At 38.1% G+C, this 23,597-nt stretch overlaps 1 protein-coding gene across 1 annotated transcript in view; it reads right to left on the bottom strand.

Annotated features, from left to right (window-relative positions):
• Positions 1-23,272: 23,272 nt before the first annotated feature.
• MACC1 (MET transcriptional regulator MACC1) overlaps positions 23,273-23,597 on the bottom strand; it is a gene marked incomplete at both ends in the record, with an annotated part of 37,130 nt that continues 36,805 nt past the window's right edge. The window contains 1 exon segment of the mRNA XM_082632224.1: positions 23,273-23,485. Within this exon segment, the coding sequence (XP_082488350.1) occupies positions 23,273-23,485 (213 nt within the window).

Genomic DNA, 23,597 nt, shown 5'->3' with positions numbered 1-23,597 from the left:
GGAAAAGTAAGTTTCCTCTAAATATTTCTGATTCACACTCTCCTTTTTGATTTCTCCATTGTGGCCTGCTTACATATAACACATTTCTGTGATTTAAGGTTCTTCTTTAGTTCTCTTTTTGTAGCATTCCCCCCCAAAAAAACACCATTTTGTCTACCTTTTATATACATGATGAAATATATACATTGAAAGAGAGTGAAAATACATATTCTTTGTAGCAACTTACTATTTCTCTTCCTAATATAATGAATCTTTAAAAAAATTAATTGGGCATTAACATAGCAAACATATCTAGTACATGACTAGAGAATTTATAATAAGTTCAGAAAATATATCTTCTTATAATAAGTCCTCAATCAATAACTTAATATCATGTGTCTTTTCTACTAATCCCTACAACAATCTGATGTTGAAAGAGAGTTGGGAGCCTCACTGCATATGAGAAACACTGAAGTAACTGTAGCTGAGGCAAGGCTGTCCAAAATGGAGCCTGAAGCTGGGTGGGGAGTCCCTTTTTCAAAACTATCTTATTCACACAATCCAAACAACATCTGGGAGCAACAGCATCCTTGGACAAATTTCAGCCTTTCGTAAGAACACTCTCCAAATGTGGTTCTGCTTGAGTGAGAATCCAAAGACTCAAGTTTGATTCCAAGGTCTGCCACTTTAATTTTACAAGCTGTATGACCACGAGCTATTTACTTAACTTCTCTGTCTCAGTGTCCTCATTGGTAAAGCACATATGATAATAGCACCTGCACCTCATTGGAGGGTACTATGCACATTAAGACACTTCATTTAGTAGAAATGCCTGGCATACAGTTACTGCTTGATAAACTTTCATTATTGAAACATTTCAATCACTAAGGTAAAAAAAAAGAAGGCATTGGTAAAATTGAAAATCCCTTGTGGAATCTATTTCATTACCGTTAACTGATAACCTTAGAGAGTATACAGTTATATCCTTACTCTCCTTAGCCATATATGTTTTCATCAGGGTCATTTCAGGAAGAGGTCTGGATATTTTTTATTTTTTTAAGCCAAGGATAACAAAAGAAAATACCTGAGTTCCAGAAATGCTGTCACTGATGGCAGGCTATCAGATGCTTGGGGCCACTCTCTAGCCATTACTCTTCTGAGACCAATGCCACACTAAGAATACAGACAGAACCATGATGTAAAAACAGAAGTCAGTTATCAGTTCTGTGTAGTTTCCTTTCACTCAAAAATAGTACTGTTTGGGGCTTCCCTGGTGGCGCAGTGGTTGAGAGTCCACCTGCCGATGCAGGGGACACGGGTTCGTGCCCTGGTCCGGGAAGACCCCACATGCCGCGGAGCGGCTGGAGCCTGTGCTCCGCAACGGGAGAGGCCACAACAGTGAGAGGTCCGCATACCGCAAAAAAAAAAAAAGTACTGTTTGTTTGTTCTTCCTTGTAAAAGGCAGCACAAAAGAGGTGATGGAAGCTTTTCAAAGATTTGATTAGTTTTGTGGATTAGTGAGCCAGCTGAAGTGAATAAAATGATTGGTATGGGACTAAAAAGGAAACACTAACTCAGTTTGGATTCTAAATCAGATTTCTGAGATCACCTGACTCTGCTCAGTGAAAACCCTCTTCATTCAAAATCCTTTTACACCAAATAACATGAGAAATTTGAGTAACTATAAAACAAAACAAAACAAAAACTTAGATGTTGGAAGGATATGTTCACAGGTGTTAGCAAAGGGAAGTTGTGATCCTCACACAAACAAAATGTTAATAAATATGGACAACAGGATGGGGTGGAGAAACAAACACCATACATCTTTAAATTGGCTGGGCTGCATAAAAGAACTGTGTGTGAATCTGTTCTGCTCAGAGCAGTCCTCTCTCTTGACCACCTGGTCTTGGGTTTTTATTTCAATTATTTGAGGTGTGAATTTCCTCTTTATATTTTCTAGAGAATAATAGTAAAATATTAAATATCACTATTTTGAAATGCTGTTGTTTATTTTATCAAAAGAGAGGAAAGGGCAAAGTGATGGGAATATGGATATCTTTAATTCTGTGTGCCACACACATAGATGACCCCTTTTGATTATTTTGCTAAGTACTTTACAAGAATTATCTTGTTAATCCATACAATAATCCACTGAGGTATATCTATTTTTTTCCTATTTTAAAAATAAGAAAATAGTCTCAGAGAAGTTATGTAATTTGCCAAAATAAACTCAGTAGCTTATAGGAGGCAGAGGCCAACTGAGATCCACCTGCCTGTGAACCTTTGCTTATTGCAGTTTACCACATTGTACAGTCAGCTAGAGAGGCCCTGGATAAACTCCTCTGGGATCTCATTCCTACAAGGACCTAATGGCTAGCCCTCCAATAGATGCTGCCTTGCTTCTAGAGGGGAAGGCATTGACCATTCTAGACAACAATGGTGGGCAGTAAGCCTCTGCTCCAGGCTTACTTCCTCCTTTTGTGAGGGTTGAATGATTCCTCTGGTTCAACCTAAGAAGCATAAGACCATTGCCTCACTGAGCGGGAGATCAGTAATGAGCATGCAGAAAGATTCCTGGCAGAGAGGATTAAAAAAGTAAATAGCATGTTTGGAAAGAGTGTTTGAGCTTTAGAACAGAATGGAATTCATACTTTTAAGTGGAGGAATGTAAAATTTTGGCACATAAACTTCTTGCTTAAGAAAGAAGTTATCAATCCATGCCCCAAGTTGTAAATAATTAAGCCAGATTCTTCCCAGAACCCAGAGCCTTCCGGCGTTGGTGATGAAAGCACTCCGGACTTTGTTATTCCGGTCTGTTAACTAGCACTGACAATGGCTGGGAAAAGACTAAGATGACAAAGGACACCGGGACTTAGCTAGCTAAGTTCCCATGTTGTTCACTGAATCATTTTTGTTCCAGCTCAAGCTCCAACGCTGCTGTGTCTCATCCCTCATCTCCTAGATTAGTTATAAAACTCACCACCTAGCTCTTCATTGACAGAGCTTTATGTGTATTAATAATTATCCTATGTACTTTGTTTTTTATATCTCAACTGCATGCTAAATCCTCAAGGCCCAGGACCAAGAGCCCAGGTCTCTTCTATCCTGGGATGCAATGAAATAGTGTGAAAGTACTTTATGTGCAATAAATCAAAATAAAGCATTTGGTATCATAAGCTTTCACAGCCTGCCATGGTTCTGGGCAAATTGAATCAGAGCATTTTATCACAGCAAAAAAAGAGCTAGGCCATCTCACATTTGCAAAGCACTGTTCTAAGGGCTATGCTTGTATTATTTTATTCAGTCCTCACAAGCACCCTGTAAGGAAGGGATGAGAGTCTGCCCCACTCTGACCTCAGACCTACTTCCTAAACATTCTGCTGCTTTGCCTCCTACTGAGAGGACCCAGAGCTAGGAAGAATTTCAAGTCTTCAATTTACAGATGAAGAGGCAAGATGCAGAGAAGGTAATTAACTGTCTTGCTTCTGGTCAAACTACTATTAAATGGTAGAACTGAGCTAGAACCTAGTTTTCTGGTCCTAAGCTCAGACTTCTTTCACTATAACATACCTCCCTGTATGGGAGGCAATCCATATACTATGTAATTTGTATGCAATTTTAATATTTTCGAGGAAAACTGTAGTGATCTTGAAGTTTCTCAGTCCCTGGTATATTCAGTTCATGGCTTATGAGTTATCCTTTATAAAACAGTAATACATAACAACCAATTGTTTTAAAGGTAGCATCCTTATCACTGCATGTTGAATGAAAGCGTATTTTTCAACTACCAGTGGAGAGGGTAACCAAGAGTGGTGAGTGATTTGAGATTCTGCTTAGTGAAGCATTTTAAGCAAGATTCTGCTTGATGAGGAATTCTGCTAGGATTTTTCCTAGCAGAAAAACAGGAGTTTAGGCTTTCCTTTGTTTTTGTTTTAATTTTAAATTTATTTTTACTTATCAACTATTTCAAACGCAGAGTACAGAATATATTGTTCATGCAAGCATCTATATGCAGAACTAGATTAAATGCTTGTTAATATGTTGCTACATATGGTTCAAAGCTCCATTTAGAAAAAATTAAAATGTAATAGAAACAGCCAATGCTCCACTATTCATCTGTTTCTTCCTTTCTCTAAATGTGATCGCTCTTCTGAATTTGCCATGCATTCCCCCATGCATGTCTTTTATACTTTTACTACATATGTACACATGTAATCATAAATAATATATCATAATTTTATATATTTAGAATGTATATGAAGGGTTACATACTTTATGAATCCTTTTTTGACTTAACATTCTTTTCTCTCTTTTTTTTTTTTTTTTTTTTTTTTTTTTTTCTGTACGCGGGCCTCTCACTGCTGTGGCCTCTCCCGTTGCGGAGCACAGGCTCCGGACACACAGGCTCCGTGGCCATGGCTCGCGGGCCCAGCCGCTCCGCGGCATGTGGGATCTTCCGGGATCGGGGCACGAACCCGTGTCCCCTGCAGCGGCAGGCGGACTCTCAACCACTGCGCCACCAGGGAAGCCCTCTTTTCTCTCTTAACATTATGTTTTTGTTTTAGCTTTTAGTTAGAAAGCATTGTCTTTAGGTATATAAATTATATCCTTAGGTGTTCAGGCATATGAGAAGTACGAGCATAAGATATGATTATAAATTTTTAAAAAAATATTTAAATAGGGCTTCCCTGGTGGCGCAGTGGTTGAGAGTCCGCCTGCTGATGCAGGGGACACGGGTTCGTGCCCCGGTCTGGGAAGATCCCACATGCCGCGGAGCGGCTGGGCCTGTGAGCCATGGCCGCTGAACCTGCGCGTCCAGAGCCCGTGCTCTGCAATGGGAGAGGCCACAACAGTGAGAGGCCCGTGTACCGCAAAAAAAAAAAAAAAAAAAAAAAATTTAAATAGCAGATCCCCATAAGGCAAAGTCTATTGTATATCTTAAATTATATATTTTGTACTCTTTAATGCAGGTGGTATACTTCTAAAATAAAAGATGAGAAATTAACATAATAAAACTGGAGTGGAGATGTAACAGTAGCATTATGCAGAGAATCAAGCTGTAAAACATCATTAGAGAATCTAGGATAAGGGGGAACCACCAAGAAGTGTAGAAAATTCCAAGTGCTCTCAGATCTCAGTCCTGCTCAGCCCTTAGGCTTATCACCCATTCACTTCCTGCGCCTCTCCATTACTCCTGTTCCCACCTGCCTTCATCTTCTGTGCTTACAAAGCCTCTTTATCTTCTCTTGGCACAGTTCTGAGTTTTAGCCCTGGCAGGAGATGCCAGTGGAAGCTCCTTCTCTTCCTTTCTCTTGAAACCTTGCCACCCAACGAAACCTCCTAACAAGTCCCCCACCTGCCCTAAGAGCTCTCCTGCAAACATCCTCCCTTTAATGACAAATTATTTTACACTTATTTGTTGCCTTATTCATGTTTTTGGTCTGACAAAACTCCTCAAAACACTTTATTCTTTAGGAATGACCTGCCTTTCTGGGTGATGAGCTTTTCAATACTTACACTGTTGAAATAAAATCTGATGATCAAATAGCGGGCTTCTTTCAATTGTAAGTTTTCTGATCCATGCTTCCAATGAGTTATGATATATTTTCTGGGTCAAGTGGTTCTAATAATTATGCCCAATATGAATGTGACTGATATTCATACAAACTGCTCTACCAGTGAATTTATCCAACCCTCTTGGAAATCATGGCATTGATCCAGCACCACACAAGAAGCATAAAGAGAGAAATTTCATTCTATCATTATTACCAAAAGGAAGACATAATGACAATAACAAGACTTCAAAGTAGGTATTCTATTAGATTTTTTTCATAAAGTGCTATGAACAATAAAAAGTATGTTTTTGTATGGAAAATAAAATTGTTTATATAAATAGCCTATTAAAAACATCAAAAATCTATTGTACTACAGATTTCCATTTAAAACTTGCTATAGTATGTAGACAGATGGGAATGGGATGTCCTATAGTATAATCCTATATAATGTATAATTTTAGATAATCAATTCATAGATATGTTTTGATAGTCTAAAATTTTATTTGTTAGAGTGCTTTAGGGAGACATATTACATTGACCCTTCTTGCTCCAGAGATTCTTTCCAAATACCTTATCCAATGTCCCAGAAAGTATTTTTTAATATTCCAATCATTAAAATGTTTATTTTTCTTCTAAAGAGAGGAAAAATTGTCAAAGTCACACCTTCACAGTTAATTATAACTGGGCCTTTCTCAAGGTCTTTTCCTGCACGAAGTACTTAGTCACAGAATTATTTCTACTTGAGCACTGTTTAGGCAGGGTTACAGTTTTTCCAAGTTGTTTTAAACACTGGAATATTTTGGAAATACATCTCCCTTATTAATGTAAGAGCCCTGCCCGTAAACTTGAGTTAATTCTGTTGAGTCAGGACTTACTGATAGATTCCTGAATTTACCCAGAGCTTTAAATGTTGTGTTCCAAGTGCCCTTTGCTCCCAAGGAATCAAGGAGTGCATTAATGTAGCTGTCACTGTAATATTTAATAAGGAACCTTGTGTAAGATTTTAGAAACTTTCCATTTGAAGGTGTTTTTTGCTTCTAAATAATACAGACACTATCAATATACAAATGGGGCTGAGAAGGCAGGAAAGCTGGTGGATTGTACTTATTCTGCATTCTCAGAACATAGAAAAATGGAATTTAAGAAGTAGGTAGTCCAGAGAGAAGAAAAGTCTTCCAAGTCCGCTGTTTTTACTATGTGCAACAGTTGAAATTAACTGTCAAATGAGCTTTGAATCTAGCTAAGTATAAATATAAAAAAGAACAACTTATGGTTAACACAACCATATCTGTTATTATGCCACAAACCACAGGAGGAGCAACAGGAATGAACTGCAGTAATGATGGCAACCGGTCTCACTACTTTTCATGTTAGTATGTTGTGTAAATACTTTAAGATAGTAAACATTCATTCAGGGGCTTTCTACATGTCACTTCAAGTGTTGACCAACTGTTTTTTTCTGCTATGTCTATAGTTATTTGCTTGCATGTCTAGTCCTCCACTAGACAGAAAATGATGTCAGAATACAAAGATTTTCTTTGTTTGTGTTCCATGCTCTGCATAGTACTTTAGACATGATAGATAAGCAATGAACATTGTATTCTCAGAAGTAGATACTTCATATATTGTTCTAAGAATAATAGGTCTACTTCTTTTTGACAATGAAAAAAAAGAATAGGAAGATAAGGAGGAGGAGGAAGAGAATGAAAAATAAGCAGAGGAGACTGACCCTGACAAGACAGTCATAATAAAACAATAAATTCCCATTTAAATTTATTTGGATCATTTCTCACTCATATGGTGCTTGACTTAGCACAAATTAGTGTTCCTTGAATGCTAATTAATAGTTTGGTTGATAACTGTAACCATATGAAGTCACGGTCATGTTCTAGGTAATCTTAGAAGGATTTCCAAAAACCCTTTGCAAAGATCACAAAGTTAGACACGAAAGCATTTCAAACCTTCTTCATGTTTTAAACTTAATGTACAGAAGAAATCAATCAAGATGGCAGAGTAGGAGGACATGGAACTCACCTCTCCCCGTGAACACATCAAAAAAGCATCTACATGTGGAACAATCCTCACTGAAAACTAACTGAAGAACGCAGAAAGACTTCTGCACAACCAAGACTGTAAGAAAGATACACACAGAATCAGGTAGGAAGGGAAGAGAAGTGATCAGGTCAGGACCTGTGCCCCTGGGAGGAGGCTCAGAGGAAAAGGGAGGTTACATGGGCAGAGATCCTCCCTGGGGGGTGAGCAGTTTGAGCCACTTATTGGGTGTCCCAGCCCTGGGGTCCTATACAGGGAAGATGAGCCCCCTATACTGGTTGGCTGGGACTAACAGGAGGGTTATCAGAAGGCTGGGCTTTGCTAGTGAGGAGCATATGCATGCTGTCTTGCTCCTGAGGTAGGATAGAGAGGGCAGATTGAAGACAGCTCCAGTGGCTGCTTGGTTTCCAGTGACTGCCCTGGCACATGCCCAAGCCTGAGCAGAATGAACGGTCAAGCACCATTACTCCATGTCCCAGCCCTGCACTGTACCTAGGCTGCCAACACCAGAGAGAGAGCTTGGCTGTGGGATGCAGAGGCAACTTGGACCCGGAACAGTGTCTGGGTAGGGTGAGGGTGGCAACTGCTGGCACATACTTAGGCAGTGCATCAGAAGCAGCCTGGAATTCTGATGGTGGCTGGTCCACCATAACCCACACCCTGATAAATACTGAGACCATGTGGGCCCCACCTGCACTGTGGTGAGACTTCACAACAGGGCAGGGACGGTGGAGATTGGAGTGAGTGATAAGCTGTGTGGAATAAAGGGGACTCAGATGTGAGGCTGAGTCTAAACCAGGTGAAGGCAACAATTACTCATGCCTACACAGGTGGCACATTGCAGGCAGCTTGGACCACTACAGCTGACACACCATAGCCCATGCCCCATCATAAGAGCACTTGCATGGGCCCCTCTGCTTCAGCATTGCTCCCCTCTGAGCCAAGAGTACCAGTACTTAGAGAGGAGATAGCACATACTTAAAGGGAACAGAGCTAGCTCAGACCAGACCCTCAGGGCTTCTGCTCCAGCAACTTGGGATCTGCCCTGCCCCCAATAGGATGGTTACAGCCACTGAGCAGAGGGGAAGCCCTGCCTCAAAATCAGTTCCGACTCTAGCCACTCTATCTTCAGCCCCACTGCCTACCAAGGTGATGGGTGCAGGCATAATCTGAGGAAAGACATGACTTGCATCCACATCAAATCTAGCTTTCCAACCAAAGAGACTGGGCACTAGCAGTCTCTATAGGGACACTCCTACATAAGAACACCCTTACAAATCTGCAATGGGTACCCGTTTAACCTAAATTCATAGAGACAGAGAAAGTTAAGCAAAATGAGAAGGCAGAGGGACTGGTCTACAGATTTCAGATTCACCAACCCCCATAGTTGCCTTAGCCACTTCCTTAAAAAAAAAAAAAAAAAAAAAAGACCCAATCAGAAATGAAGAATTCAGTAACTAAAATAAAAAACATACTAGCAGGAATGAATAGCAGACTAAGTGATACAGAATAATGCATAAGTGACCTGGGATAATGGAAATCACCAATCAGAAGAGCAAAAAGAAAAAAATTTAAATGAAAACAGTTTAAGAGATTTTTGGGATAACATCAAGCAAAGCAATATTTGCATTATAGGGGTCCCAGAAGAAGAGAGAAAATTGGTGATTGAAAATGTATCTGATGAAATTATGGCTGAAAACTTCTCAAACTTGAAGAAGGAAACAGATATCCAGGTACAGGAAGCACAGAGGGTCCTAAATAAGATGAACCTAAACAGACCCATGCCAAGACAAATCATAATTAAAATGACAAAAGTTAAAGATAAAGAGAGAATTCTAAAGGTATCAAGAGAAAAACACAGAGTCATATAAAAGGGAACCCCCATAAGGATATCAGCTGATTTTTCTGCAGAATATTTGCAGGCCAGAAGGGAATGTCATGATATATTCAAAGTACTGAAAGGGAAAAAACCTGCTACTCAGGATAATCTACACAGCAAGACTATCATTTAGAATAGAAGGAGAGAGAAAGAATTTCTCAGACAAGCAAAAACTAAAAGAGTTCATCAATACTTTTATGAGTTCATCAATTCTTTTAGGGTAAACCTACCCTAAAAGAAATGTTAAAAGATCTTCTCTAAGTGGAAAAGAAGTAAGAATCTATAAGAAAGGGAAAATCCCACTAGGAAAGGCAAGTATAGAGTAAGGCCTGAGGATCAACAATTTAAATAAGCTAGTACAAAGATTAAAAGACAAAAAAAATTGTAAACGTAACTATAACAAACAGTTAAGGGATAAGCACGAAGATGTACAATATGACATCAAAAACACAAAACATGGGAGAGAAGAATAAACAAAGTAGATCTTTTAGCATATGTTTGAACTTAAATGACTACCAGTATAAAACAAGTAGATATAGTTATATGTCAACACATATGAATCTCATGGTAACCAGTAATCAAAAACCTACAACAGATATACAAAAACTAAAAAGAAATGAACACAAGCATACTACTAAAAAAATCATCCGGGCCTCCCTGGTGGCGCAGTGGTTGAGAGTCCGCCTGCCGATGCAGGGGATACGGGTTCGTGCCCCGGTCTGGGAGGATCCCATATGCCGCGGAGCGGCTGGGCCCGTGAGCCATGGCCGCTGGGCCTGCGCATCCGGAGCCTGTGCTCCGCAACGGGGGAGGCCACAACAGTGAGAGGCCCGCATACCGCAAAAAGACAAAAAAAAAAAAAAAAAAAAATCATCCAACCACAAGGGAAGAAACAAAAAAAATAACAGAGAAGAACTACAAAAACAACTGGAAAACATGCAATAAAACGGTGTAAGTACATACCTATCAACAGTTAATTTAGATGTCGATGTCAATGAAATAAATGGTCCAATCAGAAGACATAGGGTGGCTGATTGGATAAAAAACATGACAAGACCCATCTATATACTGCCTACAAGAGATTCACTCCAGAGCTAAAGACACACGTAGACTGAAAGTGAGCTGATGGAAAAAGATATTTCATTCAAATGGAAACAACAAGAAAACAGGAGTGGAAATATTCATACAGACAAAATGGATATTAAAGTAAAGACTATAACAAAAGACAAAGAAGGGCATTATATAATGGTTAAGGGACCAATACAAGAAGGGAATATTACACTCATTAACATGTATGCACCTAATACAGGAGCACCTAAATATATAAAGCAAATATTAACAAAAATAAAGGGAGAAATTGACAATAATATAATAATAGTAAAGAATTTTAACACCCCTCTTACATCAATGGACAGATCATTCAGAGAAAATAAAAAAGGCAAGAGTGGTCTCAAATGCCACAATAGACTATTTCGACTTAATGGATATCTATAGGACATTCCATCCAAAATCAGCAGAATACACATTCTTTTCAAATGCACATGGAAAGTGCTCCAGATAGATCATATGCTAGAACACAAAACAAATCTCAAAAAATTTAAGAAAATAGAAATTATATCAAGCATTTGTTTCCCAATCACAACAGTATGAAACTAAAAATCATAAAGGCTAAACAACATGCTACTAAAAAACCAATGGGTCAGTGAAGAAATCAAAGAAAAATCAGAAAATACCTTAAGAAAAATGAAAATGAAAACATAACTTTCCAAAATCTATGGGATTCAGGAAAAACACATCTAAGAGGGAAGTTTATAGCAATACAAACCTTCCTCAAGAAAGAAGAAAAATCTCACGTAAACAATCTAACCTACCACCTAAAGGAATTACAAAAAGAAGAGCTAACAAAGCCCAAAGTCAGCAGAAGGAAGGAAATGATAAAGATCAGAGTGGAAATAAATAAAATAGAGACCAAAAAACAATGGAAAATATCAATGAAATCAAGAGCCGGTTTTTTAAAAGAAAAACAAAATTGATACATCTTTAGCCAGGTTCATCAAGAAGAAAAGTGAGAGGACCCAAATAAACAAAATTAGAAACAAAAAAGGAGAAGTTACAACCAATATCACAGAGATACAAGAGATCATAAGAGACTATTACAAACAGTTATATGCCAACAAATTGGACAACCTCGAAGAAAAGGACAGATTTCTAGAAACATACAACCTGCCAAGACTGAATCAAGAAGAAACAGAAAATTCGAACGGACAGATCATTAGTAGTGAAATTAAATTTTTAATTAAAAAACTCCCAGCAAACAAAAGTCCAGGACCAAATGGCTTCACAGGGGAATTCTAGAAAACATATAAAGAATAGCTAATACCAATCCTTGTTAAACTACTGCAAAAAACTGAAGAGGACAGAACACTCCCAAATTCATTCTCCGAGGCCATCATTACCCTGATACCAAACCCAGACAAAGATCACACACACAAAAAAATTTACAGGCCAATAACTTTGATGAATATAGATGCAAAAATCCTTAACAAATTATTAGTAATCTGTATCTAATGATATATAAAAAGGATCATATATCATGATTAAGTGGGATTTATTCCAGGGTTGCAAGAATGGTTCAATATTCACAAATAATCAATGTAATACAACACATTAACGAAAGGAAGGATAAAAATCATACGATCATCTCTTTAGTCACAGAAAAAGCATTTGACAAAATTCAACATCCATGAAAAGATGCTCAACATCACTAATTATTAGAGAAATGCAAATCAAAACAACAATATCAACTCACACCTTTCAGGATGACTATCATCAAAGTGTCTACAAATATCAAATGCTGGAGAGGGCGTGGAGAAAAGGGAACACTTGTACACTGTTGGTAGGAATGTAAACTGATACAGCCACTATGGAGAACAGTATGGAGGTTCCTCAAGAAACTAAAAATAGAACTACCATAGGATCCAGCAATCCCACTCTTGTGTATATATCTGAAAGAAAAAAAATGAAAACACTAATTCAAAAAGGTATGTGTACTCCAATGTTCATAGCAGCACTACCTACAATGGCCAAGATATGGAAGCAATCCAAGTGTCTATCAACAGACAAATGGATAAAGAAGATGTGGCATATACATGCAATGGAATATTACTCAGCCATAAAAAGAATGAAATTCTTCCATTTGCAACAATGTGGATGGACTTATAGAGTATTATTCTTAGTGAAATATGTCAGACAGAGAAAGACAAATACTGTATGTTATCACTTAACGTGGAATCTAAGAAATAAAACAAGTGAATGCATATAGCAAAACAGAAACAGACTCACAGATATATAAGACAAACTAGTGGATGCTGGCAGGGAGAAGGAAGGTGGGATGGGCAAGATAGGGGTATGGGATTAAGAGATACAAACTACTATGTATGAAATAGATAAGCAACAAGGATATATTGTATAGCACAGGGAATTATAGCCATTATTTTGTAATAATTTTAAATGGATTATAATCTATAGAAATACAGAATCACTACACTGTACACCTGAAACTAATATAATATTGTAAATCAACTATAGTTCAATTAATTAGTTAATTAAATGTGCAAATGATTATGCCTAATACTGTTCTTTATAAACCAAAATAACCACTTTGACAAATACCCTTCCCACAAACTGGTCAGTAAAGTCGCAAATTTTTTTGACCATTGTATCTTTTTGACTGAACTGAGTTAATAATTGGTGTGCTTTCTAGTCAGAGAAACTGATAATTAAGTAACACACTTACAGATAATCCTTTCAAAGATTACCCACATCAAAGTGGCATGAGTTTTATCAGGTCTGGTCCTCAGCCAAAACTGTAATTAGCAAGGTTTGCATTCATTATCTCTCCCTATCACCTTCTGCACTTGTACTTACTTTAAGTTTTGCCCTTTTCTCAAGACAGTCTGTCCCCAAGTCAGTGACACATTTTTGGTACTCTCCATGTCCCCCTTCACCTATAAAAATATCCCATGTCCTTCGCTAACAAAGGTTTAACTATTGTGATTATTTGAGCCATGGTGCAAATGCCTGATAATGATTGAAAGTGTTATCCTTCCCAGTTGCCACTTTTATTTTTAGCACTGTCTTTCAGTGTTTTATACCTGGGGTGACCAACTGTTTGTTTGCCTGGGACTTTCCTGGTTTTAGCAATGGAAATTCCAAGTCTCAGGAAACCCCTCAGTTCCAAGCTTATTTACCCTAATTGCCCTGAAAGGACTGGAAAAAATGACAGCTGGGGAAGACTTTTTAGCCTTCTCTCTCAAATGCAGTTCCCAGTTGGAGATTTTTCTGCTGCTTCTCTCAGATCTCTCTTCAGGATGATGTATTTGACCCCCTCAGGATATCTTCTCTTTCTTCCCCACCACACTCTTCAAGACAGATTTCCCACATTTGCTCCTCGTGCTTTCTAGGTGGTCTAAGCCGTCCATTATTTTAGTTTGCTCAATAAAAGACATTTGCCTTCCTAGGCATCTCAGTGTTCACAAAAAAAGGGTCCAGATTCATGTCATAATCCTTAACCACAGCACTCTGTTCTTTGTCTTCACATTGCCCACCTGTAGAAAGAGCATTCTTTATCTAAAGCACTCAGATCCTATAATAACAACAAAGAAAACCCAAGGGAAATCATCTATGAGTATGTTTATCTACACCAATATTTTTCATTAGTTCTAATAAGCAGAATCTGATGATATGTCTTGCCTGAAGTAAAAGGACAATGTAGTGAAAAGGTTCCAGCTGTCTAGGTTTGCCATCTCAATACAATTCTATTCATTCGTGGCTCTGGAACATCCATCATTTCTCAGGCATCTATGATTTGCCTGTGATAGAGAAGCAAGGAAGAAAAATTTTTTAAAGGCTCATTGTGGGATTGTTTAAAATGCATTCAAACAAAGTAGTTGATTTCACTAAATTAAAAAAAAATTGACCATATCATTTCTGTTATGGATTTATGGCTGGATTGTGTCCCCCAAAATTCATATGTTGAACTGCTAACCCCCAGTGCTTAAGAATGTGATTAGATTTGGTGATAGGGTCTTTCAAAAGGTTATTAAGTTAAAATGAAGTCACTAGGGTAAGCCTTAATCCAATATGAGAAGAGATTAGGACATAGACACATGTACCGAGATAAAACCACGGTAAAGACACAGAGAAGATAACCATCTACAAGCCAGGAGACAGGCCTAAAACAGATCCTTCCCTCATGGCCCTCACAAGAAACCAACCCTGCCAAAGCTTTGATCTTGGACTTCTAGCCTCCAGAACTGGGAGAAAATAAATTTTTGTTGTTTAAGCCACCCATTCTATGGTACTTTGTTATGGCGGCACTAGCAAACTAATAAAATTTTCTGGTGGATAAATACAGAAATACTAAATGATCAAAATGAGCTCTCATTAAATACAGATTTAGAACCTTGCTCAAAGCAAGAACCCAGGGCGTATGGATTAATCACTTGCATGGGTTTGCAGCTCTCACATCAGTATTGGACTGTTATCCCTAGGCACACAGTAAAATTCTCAGCAATCCAAATGGAAATAAATAGAAAGGTTCTCTTAAGAGTATGGATTTTTTTCTTCCAACCTATCAGTGAAACCTCTTGAAAATAGCTTTAGGAATGTAACATCAAGCACTGTCTCATCTTCTCACGGATAACCTTGATCAATCATCTTTTATTTCACCACAACCCACAGCATTCCACTCCACCTGAAAAACAACAGTATGATAGTCTTCCCTGAAGAGCATTTCTCCACTCAGACTAAATTATAACTGAACACATATTAAACACATATTATACAGGAACTATGTATTAAGAAAGAAAATGTTTACAGGTTCTTAAAAATGGACAGAATGAATTGTATGAGCTTTACCTTAATAAATTTGTTCTGTATATAGAACAAGCAAATAAATACACCACCTTTGTCAGTGTATCCCTTTTGTATCATTTCGTCCTATTTTTCACTGATGTCTTAGAATCATCTAATTTACTTTGCTGTTGTACTTTCCCCTTGGGCAGCATTTAGAGGTTATTACTGATTCAAAAGTGGAGATAAAGGTCTCCAATGAAAAGTCAGATGGCTGAGAAAGATAGAAATACCCCTGACCTTGGACTTCCTTTCATAATTTCATTCAGAGAATGTTCAAAGGATTGTGTCGTGATGTTTTTCATGGGCAGGTGATACCTGCCACTCAATCTTTACAATTTTCTCAGTCAGGCACTCTGGGAACTCCTCCTCTATCCCTCTCTCCCAGTCAGCTTCTTTCTGGCAGCAGTTGAGGTGTATTGACTAGGTTACAGGTCCTGCTTGAGACTGAACAGTTAGGAGTAATAGGAGATCTACCGCTGGACCTCCTGGGTCAGGTGAACTCACAGTCTTGATGGGGTTTTAGATGGCTCTGTCATGTCATCAGCAAGTTATAAATTGGTATGTAAAGGGTAGATTGCCGGTGAGGTTTCACTTACTTAGCGTTTGATTTAGTGCAGAAGTTTATAGAAGCAGGCCCACTGCCCAGTCTCGTGAGAGGGACTCAGATGACTAGATTCTTGAATTACACTTGAGGGAAAAAGTTTTCCTGGTATAGGAAAAATAGTTCTGAGGTTATCTCACATCACATTTTTAATGGAAAATTGCTGTTGACGTCCCCAACACCAACCTCCTCCCAATTCCAGGAACAGATCTCAATTTCACCTGGTGACCAGTGACTCCCAAACCCAGTGGTTTGAATGAGGGGGGAGGCTGTCAAGGAAGGAGCTTGTGACCCAGGTCTGACCAGTCAAAGGATTGCTGGTTACAGCCCTTAGTGACTGGCTGAGGGAGAAGCACAAAACCTAAACTGGTCTAATCAGAGGCACTCTTCTTCTGGGGTTATAGGGAAATACTCAGTATTGACCTACCTATCAATCAAAGTTTACTCAGAAAAGCAGGACCATCAGCAATGATATACAATAAGGATTTATTGCAGTGATTTGACCTGAAACGTATGTGAGAGCTGGTCAAAGTCTTGGCCTGGCACTTTCTTCTGTCTCTGGTGTGGAGCCAGAAGTCATAGGTCAGGCTGAGGGAAAGAAAAGATGAACACCTGACTGAGGAAGAACAGGGACAACTAGAATCTGCCTTTGTCAGTTACTCGCACCCTTGTTGGTCACTCCTTGTCTCCAAGCCTGCAACCTTGCTGCTGTGGATAACCCTCAGGACAAGTGGTGCTCTGGCTGCAGATGCCCACCAACAAGCTGAGTCAGAAGCTGTAATGGAGCCTAACCTACATCCACCTTCCAAGAGTCACAATGGCTATTGCTCCACAGTGACCTTCCAAATCTTCCACAGATTTCTCTTGTAGCTAACCCTACCCAGAAATATTCAGTGAAGAGAATTCTGGGAAACATAGTTTAGTTTAGCCAAGTTGACACATTACAAAGCCACCACAGCCTGAAACCGGAACATGGAGAAATATGAGGTGGGAGATGCTGCAGCCATCTTGCCCCAGAGAGAGCCCAGAGCTGCTGCACTGTTTTGTGGAGCCCAAGGATTAAACTAATATAATCAAAGTCAGAGAAGAGTGAAAAACAAATGAGCAATTTGATCACACCCTTCAAGCCCTGAATCCTGGAATGCCTGAAACTACCCCTGGAGTTTTCAGTTGTGAGAGACAATAAATTCTTTGTGCTTAAGCCAGTTTGAAATAGGTTTTCTGACACTAGCTCCTGAAAGACTGCTAAATGACAATCTTAACACAGGGCTGCTGTGTTTGCTCTTGCTGAAGTTTCTTAATAGTTTTAAGGAACAGTCTTTAGTAGCATTAAATCCATCCTGGAGGAAACCAAGCAACAGTTAATTTGTATCTTATTATTAATCAGATAAGGAGAATCAATGAAAGATATTTTCCATTTTTAAAAAGACCAGCAAAAAGAAAGTTTCCGTTGTTCCTTTCATTAGACCACAATCAAACGTTTTCCTATCTCTCCTTCACACTTTCCTTGCTTTCCACCATGATATAAGGGGACTGAGTGAGCGCTGAGTACATATTTTCTGGAGTAAAAGAGTATATTTTCCTCTTATAATGGATTTTTCTACTATACTAAGAAAGAGTGTGGTAGATAATTCTATTATGCCATTTAACATAATAAGTGTAAGGTCAACATTATACCAAACTTGTCAACCCCAAATTCTGCTTAAATGACTGACTTTGGTAGAACCAGTTTAAGTAAAATGAATAATATCATCATGGCCAAGTTTGATTTTCAATGACTAATCATATTTATATAAATACATTAAATGTCTCAGCACATTCCAAGGGTTTAAGTGTCAATTTATATATTAGGAACATTTAAAATCTGCTTCCAAGCCCAAAAGGAGAGTCTCAAATGTATCTAAGAAGGAAAAAGTAAGTCATAGATCCTCCTAGTCACCCAAAGAAGAACAATTAAAAAGAAAATTTTGGCAGTGGATGAGATATGATACATTAATGTCAAAGTGAGGTTGCTCAGCTCATCACCCCTGTCAGAGTCACCATCCCTTTAAATGTGGAATTCCTCATTGGAAAGAGAACATCTGTCTACCTTATTAACAAGTGCCTGTGATCACTCTGTAATTCTACAAAGAATGTGAGGCATATAGTTGTACTGACCACATTAGAAACATTTTTTGTTTCCAATGGGGAAAAATTAATTCAATAAGACATTTAACAAGTGATGGGACAGTAAAAACAAGGCTTTCTCCAAAAATATTTTATAGAAACAGTGCATATATTTTGCAAAATCATCTTAACACACATTAAATGTCTCAAATTATGAACCTATTTTTATTCAAATGTGTTTACATTTTAAATGAGATGTAGGGATATTAATTATTTTAGTTTTATAATAAAAATTATTTTTCAAGCTTTTAGGAAGTCATTATGAAAAAGTTCACTTTATATATATAAATGGAGCCATTATATAATCTGATTTGCAGGGGTTTTTTTGTTTTACAATTTAAAAACTATATTTTTGATGGAATGACATAAAAATTTGTTACCTAGAAGTAAGGTTTTCTGGTTTAGCAAAGATTCCTTTATTCTTATAGAGATGAAGGAAATTAATGCTGTGGTTCTCAAAGTATAGTCCCTGGACCAGCAGCATCTATATTACCTGAGAACTTATCAGAAATGCAAATTCTCAGGCACCACCCCACACCTGCTGAATCAGAATTCTGGGGTGGAGCCCAGAAGTCTGTGTTCCAACAAGCCCTCTAGATGATTCTGCTGCTGCTAAAGTTGAAGAACCTCTGTTGTAGAGGTTGCTTGGTCTAAGGCCTTTGCAATGAGACGGGAGCATGTTTGACACTGTGCTTTGGGTAGCTCCTAGTAAAACCATTGCTGACCTTCTAACTCAGTCCTCATACTCATATTCGAGTTTGTTTTGAATAGCTGGTGGTTTTCAACTATTCAAACTTGTGCATACTGCGTAACCAGTTTCAGTAGGCTACATGAGTAATAAATGAGATAGTATCTATCTGTAAAGTGATTAGTGTGCTTATGTGTGCATGCTATGTGTGCTATGCCTCACACAGAGGGGACCTTATTTTAATGTAAATAATTGATATTCAAACTATTAGTCTTAGTTCACATTCTTTTCCCGCATAGCAAAATAAATACACAAAACCCACAAAATATCCTACTCATTATACATTCATAGACATTTAAGCCTAAGAGGAATTTCAAGATTACCCAGTTCAAGCCCCTCGTTTTACAGATGAAAAAACTGAAGCCCAGGGAGGCTGAATGACAGGTCAAAAGTCTCTTAGGAAGTAATGGGCAAAGATTAGAAGCCACAGCTCCAACTCCTGGACTAGTATCTTACAGAAGAAGCCATTCATGTTGTACTCACTACTACAACAGCAGTGCTTACTCTGGAATTTTCTCCTTTGCCCTTACTAATTATTATCCAGTACTAATCTCTCCTTCTGCACTCCCTCATGTCTAAACTATTATTCAGAATTGCAAAGCTATTAGATTTAAAGCTTTCTGGCCTACATACGCCTAGATACACATAAACACAAAAGGTAAAATATGCATGCAAAAGCCACAAATTTCCATAACATTTAGTGAAATAATAAAATATTGTAGTGTATACATAGTCACTTTTTATTTTGTATTGTGGACTAGTAAATAAGCATGCAAGAAACCAACTTTCAACATTTATGTTATTTGGAAGAATGTCTTTGGGTTAACCCCACCTCTTTAGAACTTTGGAACTCCCTCAATTATACAGCAGCACATGAAGGAAACTTCATACAGAAGAGGGGGGAAGAAGTATGTGCATATAAAAAGAAATAAAATCTATTTTAATTAGAAAAGCCTTCAGAGACATACTTTTTATTATTCTCCTTTTCCTTTATAGTGCCTTAAATATTCCTTGGACATTAAAAAAATTATGGAAAGTATAATTTACAGTAGCACAGTATGAAAATTCGTTCTGAAACTTCTAATTATGTATAGCGTCATATGATTTTGAATGTATTTTCTTTATTGTATTTCCTCTTTCTTTCTTTTTTTGTTTAGTTTTGGCTGCGTGCACGTGCGCTTTCTCTAGTTGCAGCGAGCGGGGGCTACTCTTTGTTGCAGTGTGCGGGCTTCTCATTGTGGTGGCTTCTCTTGTTGCAGAGCATGGGCTCTAGCCACGCGGGCTTCATTAGTTGTGGCTCGCGGGCTCTAGAGCGCAGGCTCAGTAGTTGTGGCGCACGGGCTTAGTTGATCCGTGGCATGTGGGATCTTCCTGGACCAGGGCTCGAACTCGTGTCCCCTGCATTGGCAGGTGGATTCTCAGTCCCTGCACCACCAGGGAAGCCCCTGTATTTTCACATAACATATTCAAAGCTATTTAGTAGCAGCAAAATTTCTTAGACCAACACCATCCATTAATGTAATGCATTCTGTTCCTTCCAGAGACCTGGTCATCCCCACGTTCAAAACTTAATATGGTATTTTCTGCATTACAGGACATGAAAGTGTGCTGTATTCATGACTGGCATGAACAGTTAATGACTCACTATTGCTTGCACCTCATTAATTGGCTTTCATATTAAGGCTTTAACAGAAGGAAGTGGAGGATCTGTGGCTTACATAGAAAAATTACTACACTGCAAGCTGAGCACTGAACAAAAATCTCATCCTAATGTATCATTAGGGGAAGAGCCTGAAGAACTGAAAGAACCATCTATGCTTTTTCCAGTTTCGAAATGTTTAAAGAAGTTTTATATTAATGGCTTTTGATGCTTTTAATGATGTCAAGGATGGGATTTAAGTGCCTTATTAATTCCCTTGATTTGCCACCAAATCTTAAAAGGCAACTCATGATTACTGAGCTAATCTTTTCTGATTATGAAAATCCATTATAGGAAGAAAAATATAAAACTCAGAAAAGTGGAAATGATTTATAAAAATTTTAGAATATATTTAAAAGAACAGAATGTTTGGACATGGGTTTAAAATTCCTCTGAAAGGATTTGTTACAAGTTTATAAAATATCTTTGTGTATACTAATAGTTAAAGCGTTGTTTCATCCTTAAATTACAGAGATCATGCCGTTCATTTTTTAAACTCTTCTTAAACTTCCCAAGCACAATCACAACAGATGATGCGATAAACCTGAAGTGATTTATTAAATCTTACTGCCCTAATCAGCTAGCAAAATCTCTGTCATCTCAGATCTCAGAGCCTGGAAAAACCCAGTTATTAATTCTTTATTATCCTTTCCCGAAATTCTCTAGTTTGCTGATGTGCTAATAAGATTCCAAGAATGTTCTAAAAAAAGAAATCACTACTAAAAATGATTATGTTCTGAAGTTACAAATTGTTTTTTTTCTTCTCCCTGAATTCATTTTCAACTAAAATAAATTCTGTCCTTGAATGTGTGTACATAACTCCTTGGGCAAGCTATATTCTCTTATCATCAAATATAAATATTAAAAGCCTTAAAGATCTTAACCCTAATTCAAATTACCTTTGCCAGCAAACCAAATACCCCAGGGTGGGTGTATTAAAAGCTCTAAAAATATTCTGCTTTTACTTTTTAGCCAAATGGACATGTTTTATTCAGGATCCCTAAATAAAATCCTTATTCAGCTCATCCACATTACCTTTGAGGATATGTCTTTCCTTCTTTCACTGCTTCATCCTTTCCAGCCCTTCATCCTGGCTCCCTGCGTCTCCTGAGCTCTCCTCCTGCCTGAGGGCTTCAGTGCGTTGAGGAACTGCCTCTTCCAACCTCCCCAGACCAGAAGCAGTGTCTAATCTTCCTTCAGGCTCATCATTTCTTTACCAGGGAAAACTTATCTGATCTCCCTGATCTATATGATGTCCCCCAATATCTATATCTCTTAGCTTCCCAGCCTTTCCATTGCAGCTGGTATTGCAGATGCCATTTTAGATTTAACGGTGTATTTTTTTTATTATTGTCTCTATCACTTCAGCATAATTGAAGTCAACGATCATGCAGTTTTTTCCCCATTATTAACCTCAAACATCTATGTGTCTGCCACTGAGTAGGTACACACACTCCATCTGTCAACTGAATGCCAATAAATGAATGACTGTCTAAAACACATAAACACTGGCACGCGGCAGAGGATTGAACACAGGAGTAAGCGCAGACCATCTCTTTATCAACTCTCCAACAGTTAGCATTTATACTGGCCCAAATTTCTATATCATCTTTGTCTTCCAAAAGCTTTAGAAGACACTCTGGTGCACACAAACACACATACACATGTGTTTACATGAACACATGAGCATGCACACACACAGTTATCAGTGATTTTGGTGGTTAAGACCATTGCACTAAGCAGTGATAAATCAGGTTTTTAAAAAGTAACCCTTGTTTTTAAAAACCTTTGAGAGTTAAAGAACTACTCTGCACTATGATCCTGAAGAAAAAGTCTAAAAGTTAGGCAGGATTAGCTAGGTCTCAAGATGCTGGAGGAAGGTGGTGAAAACTCCAGTTGGTGAGTACAGACAATAGATTTCTGATAAATCATATGTCCCTTCTGGCAGTCTTTCAAGAGATGGTACAAAAGAGCAGTGAGCTCCAATGAAAATGAAATCATTACCATTTCCCTATAAGTTTTAATATGCATTTTTTTAAACTATATTCCTATGTCCTATGTTTTCTTAAAAATCCAGAACCAAGTTCTGAAAACAGAAAACCTCCTTCACACTGGCTGTAGAGCCCTGAGCATCCTCTCCAGTCCTTAGTTTCTTCACATGAAAAATGGGAATAATGCTGGCAAACACCACTGAGAAATAAAAGCGATCAGGCATAGAAAGCCTGTAGCCCTGTCCCTGGCCAGAGAGTATTGTTTGCTTCTCCTCTCTCCCTACCTGTCTGCTGGCAAAATTCCAGTGTTCAGACTGAGAGTCTCTAGATTATCTGGGTGTCTGTGTGATGTAACTATGTTAGCCGTCATTTGTTTTAACTAAAAGAAATTAAAAGTAACCTTGAAAGGGAGAGAGGGCTTTTCTTTCCCTTCTCAGCAACAAAGCAGCTTAATGTTTGCATTTGAAACATATATAAAAATGCGTATTTGATTATAAAACCCATCCTTGGATTTTGTGTTAGGCTGTGCTTCCACCAGGAAAAAATATTTTTTCAAACATGAAAAAAAGTAATACTTTTCTGAGTTTCTTTCTCTTTCTCACACACACACACACACACACACACACACACACACCTTTATTTTCCTTTCTCCCCCTACTCTCTCCTCCAAAACATACCCTTCAATTCTATACTTCTGCAGAAGTGGAGAATGCAGTTGCTCTCAAAACCTCTAAAGAATTTACTAGTATTAAAGCTCCAGTTAAATCTCGCCATTGTTTGGTCACAGGGTTTTTCATTCTGTCCAAAGCTGATTGAAGGTCTTGTAACACATCTCTGTAACTATTTCTGTAGTGAGCACTCCAAGTGTAGAGAAAATCACAGGCAGGTTTCCACATCATCTATAAAGAAAAAAACATTAAACTGGAGTAGTTTGGAAATAAATCAGAGAGGAAAATAGATGCTTTAAAAAAAGGTTTAAAAGCCTCTTAAAACTTAAAAAGAAAATGGAAT

The sequence above is a fragment of the Mesoplodon mirus genome, assembly GCF_964341445.2.
Source record: "Mesoplodon mirus genome assembly, chromosome: 9".
Lineage (NCBI taxonomy): Eukaryota > Metazoa > Chordata > Mammalia > Artiodactyla > Ziphiidae > Mesoplodon > Mesoplodon mirus.
This window is presented reverse-complemented; position numbering and strand designations above follow the sequence as displayed.